Source organism: Esox lucius, chromosome 13, assembly GCF_011004845.1.
Source record: "Esox lucius isolate fEsoLuc1 chromosome 13, fEsoLuc1.pri, whole genome shotgun sequence".
Classification (NCBI taxonomy): domain Eukaryota; kingdom Metazoa; phylum Chordata; class Actinopteri; order Esociformes; family Esocidae; genus Esox; species Esox lucius.
The window spans coordinates 38,036,298-38,053,342 of NC_047581.1; the positions used below are offsets into that span (position 1 = coordinate 38,036,298).

A 17,045-nucleotide genomic window follows, 5' to 3' on the forward strand; every position below is an offset into this window, starting at 1 on the left:
TACATGATCATAGTTTATTCAGTACATTATGATACACAGTAATGCATAAAATCTCAAGCACTTTCAAGAAGTATTTTCCTCCTCTGTCTGCTGTACAAATTCTTCGCTCTTAATAAGCATGGCTTCACTTGTCTGACTGGTGATAATCGCTCGCTCGATGAAAGGTCCTGGAATAGGAAAGGAAGACAGAAGGGATGTCACATAAAAACTATGATCTGAAGCACCATGTGAACCAGTACGTAAACTATGATCTGAAGCATCAGGTGAACCAGTACGTAAACTATGATCTGAAGCACCATGTGAACCAGTACGTAAACTATGATCTGAAGCATCAGGTGAACCAGTACGTAAACTATGATCTGAAGCACCATGTGAACCAGTATGTAAACTATGATCTGAAGCATCAGGTGAACCAGTACGTAAACTATGATCTGAAGCATCATGTGAACCAGTACGTAAACTATCATTTGTAGTATCATGTGAACCAGAATATTGATCAAATATTTCAGTGACAGGGGTTCAGTCCCCAAATTCACCATATTTTCCCCCTTATGGCTGTAGCCTGTCCCCACAGACAGCACGGTTCTATGTGCTACAGGGTAAATACAGTGGTAACAATGTGTACCAAAGCACTACGGCACAGCGGGGTTTGATGTATGAGGCTGTTTTTCCATCTTTTGAAACATACTTTTTACTTGTACTAATCTAACTGGGTTAGTAACCAGTTTATGAAAGCAAATACCTCACCACAGGGGTTTGTGATGTAGCCTATAAATATATCCAGGTAATGTTGCACTGCACACAAGAACATCCCAAAGCAGTGGTGTATTGGTTCAAACCCCATCCTGCCCCATCGTGCCTAATTGCTTACATTCACTCTGCCTGAACAGGTTCTGGCCTTATGCTGGCCCCCCTACCACGTAAAGCTGTCCCTTGGCTCAGAATCCAAAACAAATTCACACAGGTGTGTAGAATCCCAGGTGGGCTGGAGCTATCGTGTGTGTGTGTGTGTGTGTGTGTGTGTCTTTTTTGTTTGTACGCCATAAGACATCATAACACCAAGAGAACGAGGTGGGTAAAGAATGTCAGTCACAGCACCAAACAATAATTGCATTCCTCTCACGTCACATTAAATCCCCATAGCTACATCCTTATCTGTGTTCTCATAGCAACATACCTGTGGGTCCCAAATGGCACCATATTCCCTTCTGAGTACACAACCTTAAATTAGGGCCTTTAAAAATAGTGGAGTGCATATGGTGCAGTTTGGGACAGCTGTTTTGTTGTACAGTAATGACAGACCGCTTTCCTTTCTCAGGCCGACAACCCTGTTAATAAAACAGCTCACAGATCCCCGTGGGTTTGGATTGGTCTGCAGGCAAAACCACACACCCATCTAGCACACAACTTTGCATAGGGAGGCTTTGTATGGAAGTCCTGCGAGCCACACTGGGATGTTGCGGGAAGTACAGTTCAGTGACTATAACAAGATATCAGAGCCTACATGAGTGTGTAACCTCTGTTCTGAAGTTCAGTTAATTCCCCGGACAAATTAGTCCACGAGAGCTTTGCAGGCGTCGTTCTGCCACAAAGGACGGTGTGCGTCTGCAGGTATCATATTTTGAAATCAAACAGAGTTATATAATGTACAAATCTGATCTTTGTGGAGGCAGCTTTTTATTTATGTAATTAAGTATGAATAGTTGTGATCATTGTCCTTTTTGTATTCATGTTTCACATGAAAGAAATGATTTATTTTCTTCTTTCTCAATGTCGTAATGTCTGTATTCCACAGTATATACATGCTGTGTGGGTGTGCTGTTGTACTTGCATGGCTGACGCAACTTCATGTGTATTTTACCTGTCTGAAGCCCCAAGTGTGGCACATAACCACATAAAGGTTTTACTATCAAAATGAGGACTGGCCATTAAGTACCATTAAAAGTAACTTTTCCCCAACTCCAACCCCACCCAAACCAACACCCCCAACCCAGCCCCCCCCCCCAAACATTTTAGGGTCAAATAGAAATGTTGGAACCATACCAAAGCTAGCTGGCCGGTGGGTGCAGACATCCTTCACAATAGTCTCTATGTTAGCTAGGAGCTGCTGCTTGGGCATGTCCAGCTGTTAAGAGATAAAACTATTAGAACTGTGTTAGCAGTATGGGTAATGTGTTCACATTCATTTCAGACATAATACTTTTGTATTACAGTTATTTAGAAGACAATTATCCAGATCCACCAACAGTCCAACACTGTCACTGGCCAATGCCTAAGTGTGTAGAAATGCAAAAATGTAGAATTAAAATTAAAAGAATGTCTCCTCCACTAACAACTTAGTGTGAACAATGGGAAGCGAGGTGGGGATGTGTAACTATGGCAACAGATTACTGAATATATCCAGACCTTTGACCCTGAGGGAATAAGTGACAGGAAGACAAACATTTAAGTAACCCAGTCTAGGTATCGGTTTGTCAATTTGTCCACTATGGATTTTTTTTATCTATGTTCATCACCACTTAATCCCTTTAATCTGTGGGTCGGTATCAAAAGTCAGTATTTTGTTTGTCTGAGAGCTAGCACATGGTTTCGGGGATAGATGAGATTTTAGAAAATTGCAGCAAGTTAATTTAAATATAAAACAGTTATCAACATCCTGGTCAACAGTCCCATATCTGTATTTTCAGAAAGCACCACCATTTTTGTTCTGCATTTAATTTAGTAAAGAACACAGAATCCTGCGTTAAAGCAACCATGTTGTATACTTTTCTCCTTTTCTCCAGTGCAGTTTTTTTCCTGCTATGTCCAGAACTAAGTTACCATCTGATATTTACTGACAGTGCCAGTGTTGGTGATGGCAGTGCCAGTGTTGGTGATGGCAGTGCCAGTGTTGGTGATGGCAGTGCCAGTGTTGGTGATGGCAGTGCCAGTGTTGGTGATGACAATGTTATTCTCAATTATGTACTCATGAATTTACCGTGCCAATGTTGGTGATGATAATGTTATTCCCCACTATGAACACATGGATTTACCGTGCCAATGTTGGTTATGACAGCGTCGTTCTCCACTATGTACTCATGGATTTACCGTGCCAATGTTGGTTATGACAGCGTCGTTCTCCACTATGTACTCATGGATTTACTGTGCCAATGTTGGTGATGACAGTGTCGTTCTCAACTATGTACTCATGGATTTACCGTGCCAATGTTGGTGATGACAGTGTCGGTCTCTACTATGTACTCATGGATTTACTGTGCCAATGTTGGTGATGATAATGTTATTCCCCACTATGTACTCATGGATTAACCGTGCCTATGTTGGTGATGACAGTGTCATTCTCCACTAAGTTTTCATGGATTTACCGTGCCAATATTGGTTATGACATGGTCGTTCTCCACTATGTACTCATGGATTTACCGTGCCAATGTTGGTGATGACAGCGTCATTCTCCACTATGTACACATGGATTTACCATGCCAATGTTGGTGATGACAGTGTCGTTCTCCACTATGTACTCATGGATTTACCGTGCCAATGTTGGTGATGATAGTGTCATTCTCCACTATGTACTCATGGCCAGACTTAAACAACTCCAGCATCTTGGCAATGTCTACACCAACTGACCCTGAGTGAAAGCAAAACAAGACAGAAGTAATAAGGAAAGTCTCATTGGTTTTTCACTCCAATACAATTTGTTTCATTGATTGACGGGTTGTTTGACAAGGGGGTGTGACCGACCTCTCTTGCTTTTGGGGAACTTCTTCCGGAGTTTGTTCTTCAGAGGGAGTAGCTTGGTCATAATGTCTGGTACTGCTACATAGAAATCAGCATTCACTTCATCCTCTAAGACCTACAGAGAAAAGACATCAGATTGACACATTAAGAGAAGGATTTTGTTTGAGTTTGGGGGGTACAGAGAGAAAGAGTGGGAAAACAACTGAAGAAAGATGGGGACTCCAACAGAGAAAGAGCCATGTGAAACTTACTCTCTGAACCAGGTCGGCTCCGCCCACAAACGCTGCTCCGTTCTCCTGGGCAACTTTGGCCTGATCAAGATTCTGCACAGAAACACAGACAGAAACAGGGTCAGTGTCATTCCTTAAAGAAAAGCAGAATGAGAACAAAAATACCATGGCGTGGGATCTGTCAACATAGTACCCAATTTCTACCATTTCAAATTAAATCAAAGCATTTTAGTTACGTGAGCAGAGTAGAGCTGGCTTAAATTCTCACACACCACCAAACCATTTCAAGTGCTACGCCAGCCGCCCCCTACTGAGGCACACTTGCTGTAGTGAAAACTGAGAATTAATGAGACACCCAAATCAGGTATTACAGCTATTTCAAACAGGGATTTCAATGAATCAGGTGAACAACCCTTCTGCAAGGATTCTGCAAGTTCGGTTGATGAAGTCATAACACACACCAAATGAATATAGAATGTTTTATCAAAGGTCCGTTAAGGAAGTCACAACATACATCAGATAAATATACAGTGGGGAGAACAAGGATTTGATAACCGACAAAATCGGCAGTGTTTCCTACTTACAAAAGCATGTAGAAGTCTGTAATTTTTATCATAGGTACACTTCAACTGTGAGAGACGGAATCTAAAACAAAAAATCCAGAAAATCACATTGTCTCATCTCATCTTCATCTGCTCTCATTACCTGTATAAAAGACACCTGTCCACACACTCAATCAAACAGACTCCAACCTCTCCACAATGGCCAAGACCAGAGAGCTGTGTAAGGACATCAGGGATACAATTGTAGACTTGCACAAGGCTGGGATGGGCTACAGGACAATAGGCAAGCTGCTTGGTGAGAAGGCAACAACTGTTGGCACAATTATTAGAGAATGGAAGAAGTTCAAGATGACGGTCAATCTCCCTCGTTCTGGGGCTCCATGCAAGATCTCACCTCGTGGGGCATCAATGATCATGAGGAAGGTGAGGGATCAGCCCAGAACTACACGGCAGGACCTGGTCGATGACCTGAAGAGAGCAGGGACCACAGCCTCAAAGAAAACCATTAGTAACACACTATGCCGTCATGGATTAAAATCCTGCAGCGCACGCAAGGTCCGGTCCCCCTGCTCAAGCCAGCGCATGTACAGGCCCGCCTGAAGCCAATGACCATCTGGATGATCCAGAGGAGGAATGGGAGACGGCCCAAAACACACAGCCAGGGCAACTAAGGAGTGGCTCTGTAAGAAGCATCTCAAGGTCCTGGAGTGGCCTAGCCAGTCTCCAGACCTGAACCCAATAGAACATCTTTGGAGGGAGCTGAAAGTCCGTATTGCCCAGCGACAGCCCTGAAACCTGAAGGATCTGGAGAAGGTCTGTATGGAGGAGTGGGCCAAAAATCCCTGCTGAAGTGTGTGCAAACCTGGTCAAGAACTACAGGAAACATATGGTCTCTGTAATTGCAAACAAAGGTTTCTGTAACAAATATTAAGTTCTGCTTTTCTGATGTATCAAATACTTATGTCATGCAATGAAATGCAAATTAAATACTTAAAAATCATTCAATTGTTTTAGATTTCATCACTCACAGTTGAAGTGTACCTATGATAAAGATTACAGACCTCTACATGCTTTGTAAGTGGGAAAACCTGCAAAATCGGCAGTGTATCAAATGCTTGTTCTCCCCACTCTAGAATGATTTAACTAAAGTAGAAAAAGGGAACACAGTTAACAATAATTTGCCTAATAAATTCAGATTAGCTACCGTACCTCTGTGAAAACTGCTACTTTGTTTTGTTCGTTCTTGAATGGGTGTGGCAAATGAACTGTGCTGACAAAGGCATCCACTTTTTTCTGGAAGAGAAGAGTCAAAACATGCATAAATACATTTCTATGAGCCTGAGACCTCAAACCCTACATATAAATCAAAGCAGATAAAAATCTGTAATTCCTTAAATAATATTTGCCATTGTGGGCATTGAAGGTACCGCACCGCCCCGGGAACCTACCGCACGTTAGGGGCCATATTCACAAAGCATTTTATCTTACCACTAGGACTCCTAAACAGCAGCAAAAGTTCCTAGATAAGAGTTTCCTCTTAAAAGCTATTCACACAGCTGCTAAGACCAACTTTTACTAAGGAATGGGGAGAAGCCTTAATCAAAGAGAAAGGGCGGGGCTGACCCCCTTGCTATGGATGATGTTGTGTTCCACAAACAACCCTACTTACTATGCCCACAGTGATTGGCTGATAGGAGAGGGGTCTGTCAGTGATTGGCTGATAGGAGAGGGGTCTGTCAGTGGTTGGCTGATAGGAGAGGGGTCTGTCAGTGATTGGCTGATAGGAGAGGGGTCTGTCAGTGATTGGCTGATAGGAGAGGGGTCTGTCAGTGGTTGGCTGATAGGAGAGGGGTCTGTCAGTGGTTGGCTGATAGGAGAGGGGTCTGTCAGTGATTGGCTGATAGGAGAGGGGTCTGTCAGTGAATTCCTCATAGCAACACTGTAGAAGGATGTGTCATGATGCCATATTGGAATACAGATATTAAAATTAAAATGTGTCACTGATTAAACATGAAACCAAGAATGATATACTGACTAGTCAAGATATGTTCAGATGCCAAGTAGCGTAGAGTTGTCACAACCTGGATCTCCGATGTTATTGGGTTGTTTCTGTTTATTGGTGAAGTGACTGCATCCCTGACTAGCTCTACTATGATCATAATACCCTCGTGATTAAAGCGATACCTTGTTAAATCAATATCAATAAATGTTTCTGAAACGTCGACCTGATTACGAGGCAGATTGCCGGCAGCAGCCTTTAGAATAGTTTGTGACCTGGTCTTAGTGACTTAGGGGTCCTCTTGACTACTCCTAACTATTCAGATTTAGGAGCCGGTTTTAGTATTAAAACACTTTGGGAAATACTCAAAGGCCAAAGATTTAGGTGTCCTAAAGTTAGGACTGACACGCCCAAACGTTACTCCTAAATCAGCAAGTTAGGAGCTACTTTCTGCCTTAAGATGTTTTGTGAATACCGCCCCAGAACTGTATCCATGGTTTCTCAAGGAGTGACACATGCTCTCTGAAATGTCTTGAAAGAAAAACACTGAAAATACCAAAATGCAAATGCAGGAGAGTTCTTCAGTGTTCATGAGTTCTTGGTGAGGCTACTTGCAACACAGCTGGACCAGAATCTAAGAACATGCTCCTGAAAACACCCTTGGTTTTGTCTTTGTACCTTTTTCTCCAGCTTCATGTCCAGCTTGAGGTTGATGTAGACAGGCTGGTCCGGTGGGGTGTAGTCCAGCTTCTGGAAACTCTTCAGCAGGTCGACAGCAACAGCCGTCGGGTACACCGGCTTAGGGTAAAACCTGGTCAGATAAACGTCATCCACTGGAGCCCACGCTGTCAGGCCGTACGGCTTGTGACGATCTGTGTTGTCTATGACCACCTTCTCTTTCTTCTCCTCCTTCGGTTTTTCCTCTTTTTTGTTTTTCCAGTCTTTTTTCAAGGTCCTGTAGAGAGGGTGTGTTTGTGTGGTGTGTTTTTGGATGCTGATGAAGCAGAACACTGCCAAAGTAATTGCAAACTAATAAATAGCCTAGGTCATATAAATACCCAACTTATTCAACAAACAACACATTTATTATTCTGTCTATGTGAAGAGAGCTTGCAAAGCATTTTGTGACACTGTCACATTTAATGACTTACTTAGCAGCGGCGTAGGTCCTATATGGAATTTGCCATGGTAGAATTTGAGGGGTACTTGAAGATGTTGGTCGACAAGTCACCAGGACATTTCTTTGGCATCCTGCTACAACTAATGAAAATGCAACACAGCTAATGTCAGCAAGACAGCTTGAGAATAACTTTTACTAGTTGTGAATTTTGAAGTTCTCATATAAAAGAGAGAACACGGAGATTCTCAACTACAGTAGTACTTGCACATAGGCCAAGAATTAGACCTTTTCCTAAATTAATGAAAAATAATTACATTGTATATGACAAAATGGCAAGTGTTTGCGTCACCACAGTGTTTCAAAAACAGCAACAAAAATCTAACAGTTTGATGCCATCACCCCCCTCCAAATCAAACATGAATGTCAATATTTGTGTACACGCTCCAGAATGCTGCCGTGGCTGATTGGCTCGACAGATGTCCCTACATGATAAACAGGAAACGGAGTCCAGAGGAGCAGTCAGTCTAATGAGTTGTTGTACTGAATGACATAAACATTCTACAACTGACTCAAGTGTGTCTCCTCCCATTAGGTGGACACAGTGTTCCCCAACCCACAACCAAGCCCCTCCCCACTGAACTGGTTGGAGGCAGGTCCACATAAACATCAAATGAACACAGCTTTTGGTTCGGTGGCAGTGGTTGTAGCGTCAAACATTTGGATGTCGTACTTTCTTGGGAATGAAAGTACGACACAAACAATGCCCATACTATCACAACCGTAAAAAGATGACAGATCTTATCGAAAGTGGGACACTGGAATGTCAATCTCACATATCTCATATTCAATAGGCATTACAGAACCTTGACATGAGAGATTTGGTGTTGATGTATGGTGTCGGGCACATGCCATGGGTCTGATTTTAACTCCAATAGGTAAATGATAAAAGCGTATTTAGGTTTTGGGCCATGGCTTTACATTGTTTCTACACGGCTTCAAAATAGCTGTCTACTGAAACATCCCTCCTTATACCGGACTGTCTACTGAAACATCCCTCCTTATACCGGACCTTCTACTGAAACATCCCTCCTTATACCGGACTGTCTACTGAAACATCCCTCTTTATACCGGACTGTCTACTGAAACATCCCTCCTTATACCGGACTGTCTACTGAAACATCCCTCCTTATACCGGACTGTCTACTGAAACATCCCTCCTTATACCGGACTGTCTACTGAAACATCCCTCTTTATACCGGACTGTCTACTGAAACATCCCTCCTTATACCGGACTGTCTACTGAAACATCCCTCCTTATACCGGACTGTCTACTGAAACATCCCTCCTTATACCGGACTGTCTACTGAAACATCCCTCTTTATACCGGACTGTCTACTGAAACATCCCTCTTTATACCGGACTGTCTACTGAAACATCCCTCTTTATACCGGACTGTCTACTGAAACATCCCTCTTTATACCGGACTGTCTACTGAAACATCCCTCTTTAAACCGGACTGTCTACTGAAACATCCCTCATCATACCGGACTGTCTACTGAAACATCACTCATCATACCGGACTGTCTACTGAAACATCACTCATCATACCGGACTGTCTACTGAAACATCCCTCCTTATACCGGACTGTCTACTGAAACATCCCTCCTTATACCGGACTGTCTAATAAATGAGGCAAATTGACCAGATGGACAAGCTTATTTTTTGTAGATACAGTTAATCAGCTGGCTGGCCAAGCTAGACTGGAGCCTTAAGGTTGGGCAGTACCACTCCAGAATGGGTGGGTTGGGCAGTACCACTCCAGAATGTGGAAAGTCCAACTTGTGTGGGAGGGAATAAAAGGTTGAGGTAAATGATTTGCCCTTGAAAGCCACATTCATAAACTGTGGAGTTTCACAAGGGAGGATGCCAGGGCCTCTTACTACTGATCCACATTAATGACATTAAATTCAAATATAAAAACCTACAAAAAGCTTAAATTACAAATAAAAACATAAAAGATTCATACATTATACTCTCAATGCAAGATAAGAGCATTGACAGTGGGCAGGTAAGCTACGTACTGTATATTGTTTGGGTTCCTTACCTGCCCAATATCAATAGCTAGAGCACAGTGGTCAAACACACATTGAACATGGGCTGGTTATATTTGGATTAAGTAAGTAAGATGTTATACAGTTACACCCCACCAGGTAGGAAATTGAATGATACAGCTAACAGTAGTTTGAATAGCTAGTTGGCTTTGGCTGTGTTAGATACGTACTATAAACTAAGACGTGCAAGATAAAGGCACTGCCTTTGTTTCATTGCCAAGCTATGTTATGTGGACAGTTCATTCTAAAAAATTGAACTGCATGAAAATGTAAATAACAGTTTGTGGAACTGACCTTTTACAATCCTCGTGCAGGTTGCCATGTTTGTCTGGGTCTGCCTTACAACGGTGCGCTATGAGGAATTCGTCTCGGTTAGAAAAACGACTGGAAGCCACTTTGGTTCCGTTTGGCACAGGCAGATCGAGCGGAAGCCATGTTTGTTGTTCTTCCTTCTATCTCCTCGGAGTTCGGAACGTTCAGTGTCTGAACGTTCAAGAGCTCAGTCTGCATGTCTTTAACAATATCACCACTAAATCTTCTCTACCACCCCCCGAATGCAGGTAATACCATTTACATTGATTACTATTATAGATATTTTAAATCGCGGAATGCCTCTGCATTTCTCCCGTCCGTTCTGGCTCACCTCTAGTCCAAGTACCAGCTACTGGAGCTTGCTAGCTCAGTACTCAGGAGATGGTGCTCTCGAGCCGCCTGTCAAATTACTCAAGACCCATGCTTCAGCCTTTATGATTTTTACTTTCTAAAGAGATGGGAAAACACTTCCAGTTGAGTTCTTAAGTTACCAGAACTGCTGTCATGCATTTGTTGTTGCTGTTACACATGTCAAATTATGTCATGCATTCCATTGACTAGGTTTGACAGCTGACAAGTAAAACTTATCTTTCAAGGCAGGGCCCGGTATTGTTGAAAAGCTTTTGATACTGTTGGCATTTTCAACACATAATTGTCACTATTTACAATCAATGATAGATATTATCCCAAAAGGGAAGCTAATGTTATTGTAATAAAACTAGCTTGGTTGTTTGTTAAATTATTGTCAACTGTTGAGCTACCATGTTATTATGAAATGCATGTATTAACGGTTAATTATTAACCGGGTCTGCAGATGTCATTTGACATACTAAATAAAAAGCTTTTTCGATAACAGCGCCAATCTTTATTTCTTAACATTGGGGTTGATTTTATGGAAATAGCTCTGTTTAAAGCCCATTTTTAACTATTTAGCCGGTGCAGGACGTATGGCCGACTTTTGTTTAACAGATAAACATCTTATGCAACTTCCATCTAGCTAAGCGCGCTCCCAATTTCTTCCCCGCTGGCCACGCGTCTACTTTGTTTGTCTGTTAGCATGACATTTAAAATATTTATTCTGACGGAATTGTATCAGGTTTAGGCAAGAGACTCCGAATGTCTTGTCCAAGGGCGTAGGAGTGAATTTCATATTGGGGCCGGGGGGCGGGGGCACATTTAAAATGTTTGGAAACTGTTCTTATTATTGTTGTGGGGATAATTTTATTTGCTTCTAACATTTGGTGGGACACGACCACTCTTGTCCCTCTCTGCTCCCATGTCCCTCACTGCTCCCATGTCCTTGGTCTTTTCAACACTTGCCATAACATTTGCTTTTAATCTAAGGTCTATTGTGGTAACAGCAGGTATAACATAATGTATGCGAATAGCTACTAGTCTCCAAAGGGTTCAGTTATTATGCCTATATCAGATCTAATCCTTTAAACCATATGAGCAGATCACACACCTTCATTGACTTGTCTTTCCATAATCTCAAATCCCTGATGTGTGGTGCCTTTTGCATTGCAGTCAATCAGCTGTCACTGGTAAATTGCCTGCAGTGCCACTCAGTGGAACATTCCGGCAGCTACAAGCTTTCCATTATTTTCCTGTCAATGACAACAGCATCTGCACACTAGAACTGAAAGATCAAATTCAACCCCCCTGGAATTCTGAAGTTAGACTGTGGTGGGACCCATGCGCGTGTTGACTAATTATAGTTGGCTGAGTCATATGAGTCTAGAGACAATTTGAACATTGGTTTACTGTTTTATTTCTCATAAAACAAAGAACTGATGCATCCATTTTCTCCTCTTCTTTTAGCAAAAGAGAGACTGGCAGACCTAATGTATTAACCTTTGACCTCTTATTGTCAACAGTAGCCAAGGTCTCTGTGTTAAGAGCTCTTCTTCTAACCAGCTTTCTGTCTTTCCTGAACCTGACCACACGGCGGGATACTAGTCAAGATGGGCCTGAATAATTAGTACTGTTGATCTTTGTGTCAGAAATGACCATTGTTTGATATAGACTTAATTCTCCCCTCCTCCACAATAACATTGTCTATGTGACTTGACCATCATTACTGATGTTAATCCAAAGAGGTTTAGCCTAATCAGCTACCTTTTCTTACAATGCCAGTGGAGGTTTAGTTATTTAAGATTTCTTTTTAATCAAATTCAGTTCTGTTAGTTCTGGATTTATTTAGGACCAGTTTTTGATCACACATTCTTGATCAGGGGTGTCCAAACCATTCCACGGAGGGCCATGTGTCTGCAGGTTTTCATTTTTTCCTATAAATTGGTTCCCAGTTCACACCTAAGAAACCAGGTGAGGGTAGAAACTAACCAATTAGTAACCTAATTAGTCAATCAAATACAAGGAGAGAGCGAAAACCTGCAGACACTCGGCCCTCCGTGGAATAGTTTGGACACCCCTGTTCCTGATACTGACTGTAACGCTGTTAGCTGACCTGACGTTTGTAGAATCACCAGCATACATCGTCATACATCGTCATACATCGTCACTGTAAGGGGCAAATCGTCTTTAAACAGGAAGAAAAGTAACGAGCCTAAAGCAGCTGCCTTGAGGAACTCCTCTCTGACATTCTAGAAACATCCATTGAAGAACACTGATTTTTATTGGATGAGTAACTTTTTTTCTGAAAAATAGCATTGTATTTATCGTTAAGCACAGTTGTCTTCATCAGTTTACCAAGAACAAGCGGTAAATAGACGGTGGCTGTTTGAGTCATCAAAAGAGGCTTTTACCATTTTTAGTTCGTGAAACTATTTAATATACTTTCCACACCTGTGGACAATTTCCTCTTAGTGTTGTCATTTGGTGGGTTTATGACTACTCATAACTTCCAAGGTATTTACATTATAGTAATTTAGCTGACACACTTATCCGCTTAGCCACTTGCATGAATTATTTATTTGGAGTACAATTAATTGAGAGTATTGGCTTGATTGTCCAAGCAAAATATGCAGATAGAGTCTAAGAAATTATCATAGTGTGTGTCTGTGTGTCCCGGCATGCCTGGGATTACTAAACCTAAAGTCTGTTTCTGTTACTCCCCCCAGGCCTTTGGGACTCAGAGTAGACAATGAGCCTGTCAGAGGGATGTAAGATGTGCGTCTAATGGTGGAGATGTATTCTAATTAGAGGGATGTAAGATGTGCGTCCATGCACTCTGGCATCTAATGGTGGAGATGTATTCTAATTAGAGGGATGTAAGATGTGCATCTAATGGTGGAGATGTATTCTAATTAGAGGGATGTAAGATGTGCGTCCATGCACTCTGGCATCTAATGGTGGAGATGTATTCTAATTAGAGGGATGTAAGATGTGCGTCTAATGGTGGAGATGTATTCTAATTAGAGGGATGTAAGATGTGCGTCCATGCACTCTGGCATCTAATGGTGGAGATGTATTCTAATTAGAGGGATGTAAGATGTGCGTCCATGCACTCTGGCGTCTAATGGTGGAGATGTATTCTAATAAGAGGGATGTAAGATGTGCGTCCATGCACTCTGGCATCTAATGGTGGCGATGTATTCTAATTAGAGGGATGTAAGATGTGCGTCCATGCACTCTGGCGTCTAATGGTGGCGATGTATTCTAATTAGAGGGATGTAAGATGTGCGTCCATGCACTCTGGCGTCTAATGGTGGAGATGTATTCTAATTAGAGGGATGTAAGATGTGCGTCCATGCACTCTGGCGTCTAATGGTGGTGATGTATTCTAATTAGAGGGATGTAAGATGTGCGTCCATGCACTCTGGCGTCTAATGGTGGAGCTGTATTCTAATTAGAGGGATGTAAGATGTGCGTCCATGCACTCTGGCGTCTAATGGTGGCGATGTATTCTAATTAGAGGGATGTAAGATGTGCGTCCATGCACTCTGGCGTCTAATGGTGGCGATGTATTCTAATTAGAGGGATGTAAGATGTGCGTCCATGCACTCTGCCGTCTAATGGTGGAGATGTATTCTAATTAGAGGGATGTAAGATGTGCGTCCATGCACTCTGGCATCTAATGGTGGCGATGTATTCTAATTAGAGGGATGTAAGATGTGCGTCCATGCACTCTGGCATCTTATGGTGGCGATGTATTCTAATTAGAGGGATGTAAGATGTGCGTCCATGCAGTCTGGCGTCTAATGGTGGCGATGTATTCTAATTAGCGGGATGTAAGATGTGCGTCCATGCACTCTGGCGTCTAATGGTGGCAATGTATTCTAATTAGAGGGATGTAAGATGTGCGTCTAATGGTGGTGATGTATTCTAATTAGAGGGATGTAAGATGTGCGTCTAATGGTGGCGATGTATTCTAATTAGAGGGATGTAAGATGTGCGTCTAATGGTGGCGATGTATTCTAATTAGAGGGATGTAAGATGTGCGTCCATGCACTCTGGCGTCTAATGGTGGCGATGTATTCTAATTAGAGGGATGTAAGATGTGCGTCCATGCACTCTGGCTTCTAATGGTGGCGATGTATTCTAATTAGAGGGATGTAAGATGTGCGTCCATGCACTCTGGCGTCTAATGGTGGCGATGTATTCTAATTAGAGGGATGTAAGATGTGCGTCCATGCACTCTGGCGTCTAATGGTGGAGATGTATTCTAATTAGAGGGATGTAAGATGTGCGTCCATGCACTCTGGCATCTAATGGTGGCGATGTATTCTAATTAGAGGGATGTAAGATGTGCGTCCATGCACTCTGGTGTCTAATGGTGGAGATGTATTCTAATTAGAGGGATGTAAGATGTGCGTCCATGCACTCTGGCATCTAATGGTGGCGATGTATTCTAATTAGAGGGATGTAAGATGTGCGTCTAATGGTGGCGATGTATTCTAATTAGAGGGATGTAAGATGTGCGTCTAATGGTGGCGATGTATTCTAATTAGAGGGATGTAAGATGTGCGTCTAATGGTGGCGATGTATTCTAATTAGAGGGATGTAAGATGTGCGTCCATGCACTCTGGCGTCTAATGGTGGAGATTTATTTTTTCTGCTTCTGGCACACAGTTTCTAATTAGGCCTGGTTAAGGAAAATGCAGGTTCCTCTCAAAAAATGCACCTCCAGAACGGCTATCTTGCCTTTTAGAAACCATTATAGGTTTGGTTTTGTCACCTGGGCTTGGTTCTACTGAACACACTCCATCTCAGTCTTATTCTGGTCCATCTGCAGCTTTTCAATGAAAAAGTTCCTTTTGTTCTTTTCAGACTCAGTCCAGTTTTCATGTGGAGACTGGTGTGCCGTCCACAGCAATGTTATTCTGGTCCACAGCAATGTTATGCCTCAATATATGATTAATGCCCTCAGAATGTCAAGATGAATTGACTGACAGTCTATGTTTAATGGAATGCCTGACATCTGGATCTTATACATTTGTTGACGCTTTCCATGATTTGTGTTCACTGGTGGTAATAGTGGCGCTATTGAAGCAAAACAAGTTTTGTCTTAAAGATGAACATACCAGTTTTACTTAAACATGTCCTGAGGGCAGAAAGAAATTGATTGGTTCAGGTGAAAACCCAATCGAATTGGAGAGGAAGCAGTGGTCATGAAAAAAAGCAAGTGAATGTTATCTCTAACATAAATTCTCCATTTAACGTTAGCATATTCAAATTATTTAGCACATACTTCATTATAAAACTCGTTTACAGACATTAGCAGAATTGCATGCTTCTTGATGTAATTTGTAAATGTAAAGTGTTCCTGAGCACCGCCTCTCAATCAATCAATAAAATCTATTTTAAAAAAACTTTATACATCATCAGCAGTTGTCACAAAGTGCTTTTACAGAACACCAAGCCTGAAACCCCAAGGAAAAAGCAAAAACAATGTGGAAGCACAGTGGCTAGGAAAAACTCCTTAAGAGGGGCTGAAATTTGGTTAGAAACCAAGAGAGGAACCAGGCTCAGTGGGGTAACCAGTTCTCTTCTGGCTGTGCCGAGTGAACAATTTAAGAGTTGTCGTGGAAATCACTAAATGGGAAAGGCACAGAAACTGTAGATTATTTTCACAAGTAAAGCTTTATTCAAGATTTGCAAACCTGGAGCAGTTAACAACACTCTCAGCAGCGTCAGTTCAAAAACTCTCCGTTGAAGGTTGAGCTCAGGCCTATATACATTCAGTAGAGCCCATTGTCCCCCTCCTTTGCATGGTTAGTCTATATGTCTCACCAGCTTCTCTGCGAAACTTCAGCTTAGAAAGATAAGATGTTTACAGCCCTTGAGAAGTTTAACTAAAACTATAGCTATCTGTTGTAGGCACATCCTGTACAAGTGAGCAGAGTCTAAACAATGGCCTTACTAAATGACTGCATTATACTTAGAATAAACAATATGATATTAATGTACTACAGAATAAGAACATTTCTACCACAGATTACAAATTGTAATAATTAGTAAATGCATTTGGGTTGTGTCTAGAGTCTATAGATCCTAAGCCAAGTCAGAAGCATGACCAGATGGACAAGGACAGGGACAACTGGATGGGGGGGGGTATCAGACTGGCAGCTGGAATCGTCATGCATCGTCTTGATCTGCAACACCCCAGGAGGACTTTGGACAGGGACAGCAACAAGTCTTTAGAGCCTGGTACTCTGGACGTGTGGGCCAAGACCTCATGTCCTCCAAAGCTTGAATGGAGCAGGAGACATTTAGAGAGTGCATTCCTTAGGTTTACAAGGATTTACAGTGGAGCAGGAGAACTGCCCCTACTCCCCCTGACACATTAATATAGCAGCGTAAGACCTTGGGGCTGAGACAGGGGGATCCAGTGACACAGGGCCCAAAGGGCAGGAGGTCAATCCACCCACACTGCCAGGCATCAAACAAAGGGACACCAACCCACCGCAGCCTCCCTGAAATGAGGGCCGAGTATTGCCAGCAGAGTTCACTCCAATTGCACAATGGGCGCAATGGAGAGACAACAACAAGCCAGTGACTCCGCCCCCAAATGAC

General features: G+C 42.3%; 2 protein-coding genes across 5 annotated transcripts in view; one reads left to right on the top strand and one right to left on the bottom strand.

Annotated features, from left to right (window-relative positions):
• mrpl1 (mitochondrial ribosomal protein L1) lies at positions 1–10,141 on the bottom strand. The gene is made up of 9 exons (XM_010903939.4): positions 10,053–10,141; positions 7,679–7,787; positions 7,206–7,482; positions 5,738–5,821; positions 3,987–4,058; positions 3,739–3,850; positions 3,528–3,625; positions 2,044–2,125; positions 1–167 (listed from the first exon to the last, which is right to left on the bottom strand). The coding sequence occupies exons 1-9, from the start codon at positions 10,078–10,080 to the stop codon at positions 64–66; spliced, it is 966 nt and encodes a 321-aa protein (XP_010902241.1). The 5' UTR covers positions 10,081–10,141; the 3' UTR covers positions 1–63.
• cnot6l (CCR4-NOT transcription complex, subunit 6-like) overlaps positions 10,064–17,045 on the top strand; it is a 22,718-nt gene continuing 15,736 nt past the window's right edge. For 2 of the 4 annotated variants that reach the window (XM_013136982.3, XM_013136983.3), the window contains exon 1: positions 10,065–10,318. In XM_013136982.3, coding sequence (XP_012992436.1) covers positions 10,113–10,318 — 206 coding nt within the window. In that variant the 5' untranslated portion in view covers positions 10,065–10,112. Of the gene's footprint in view, positions 10,319–17,045 lie in introns of all 4 variants that reach the window. The other 2 variants (XM_013136981.3, XM_029124501.2) reach the window with 2 other exon arrangements.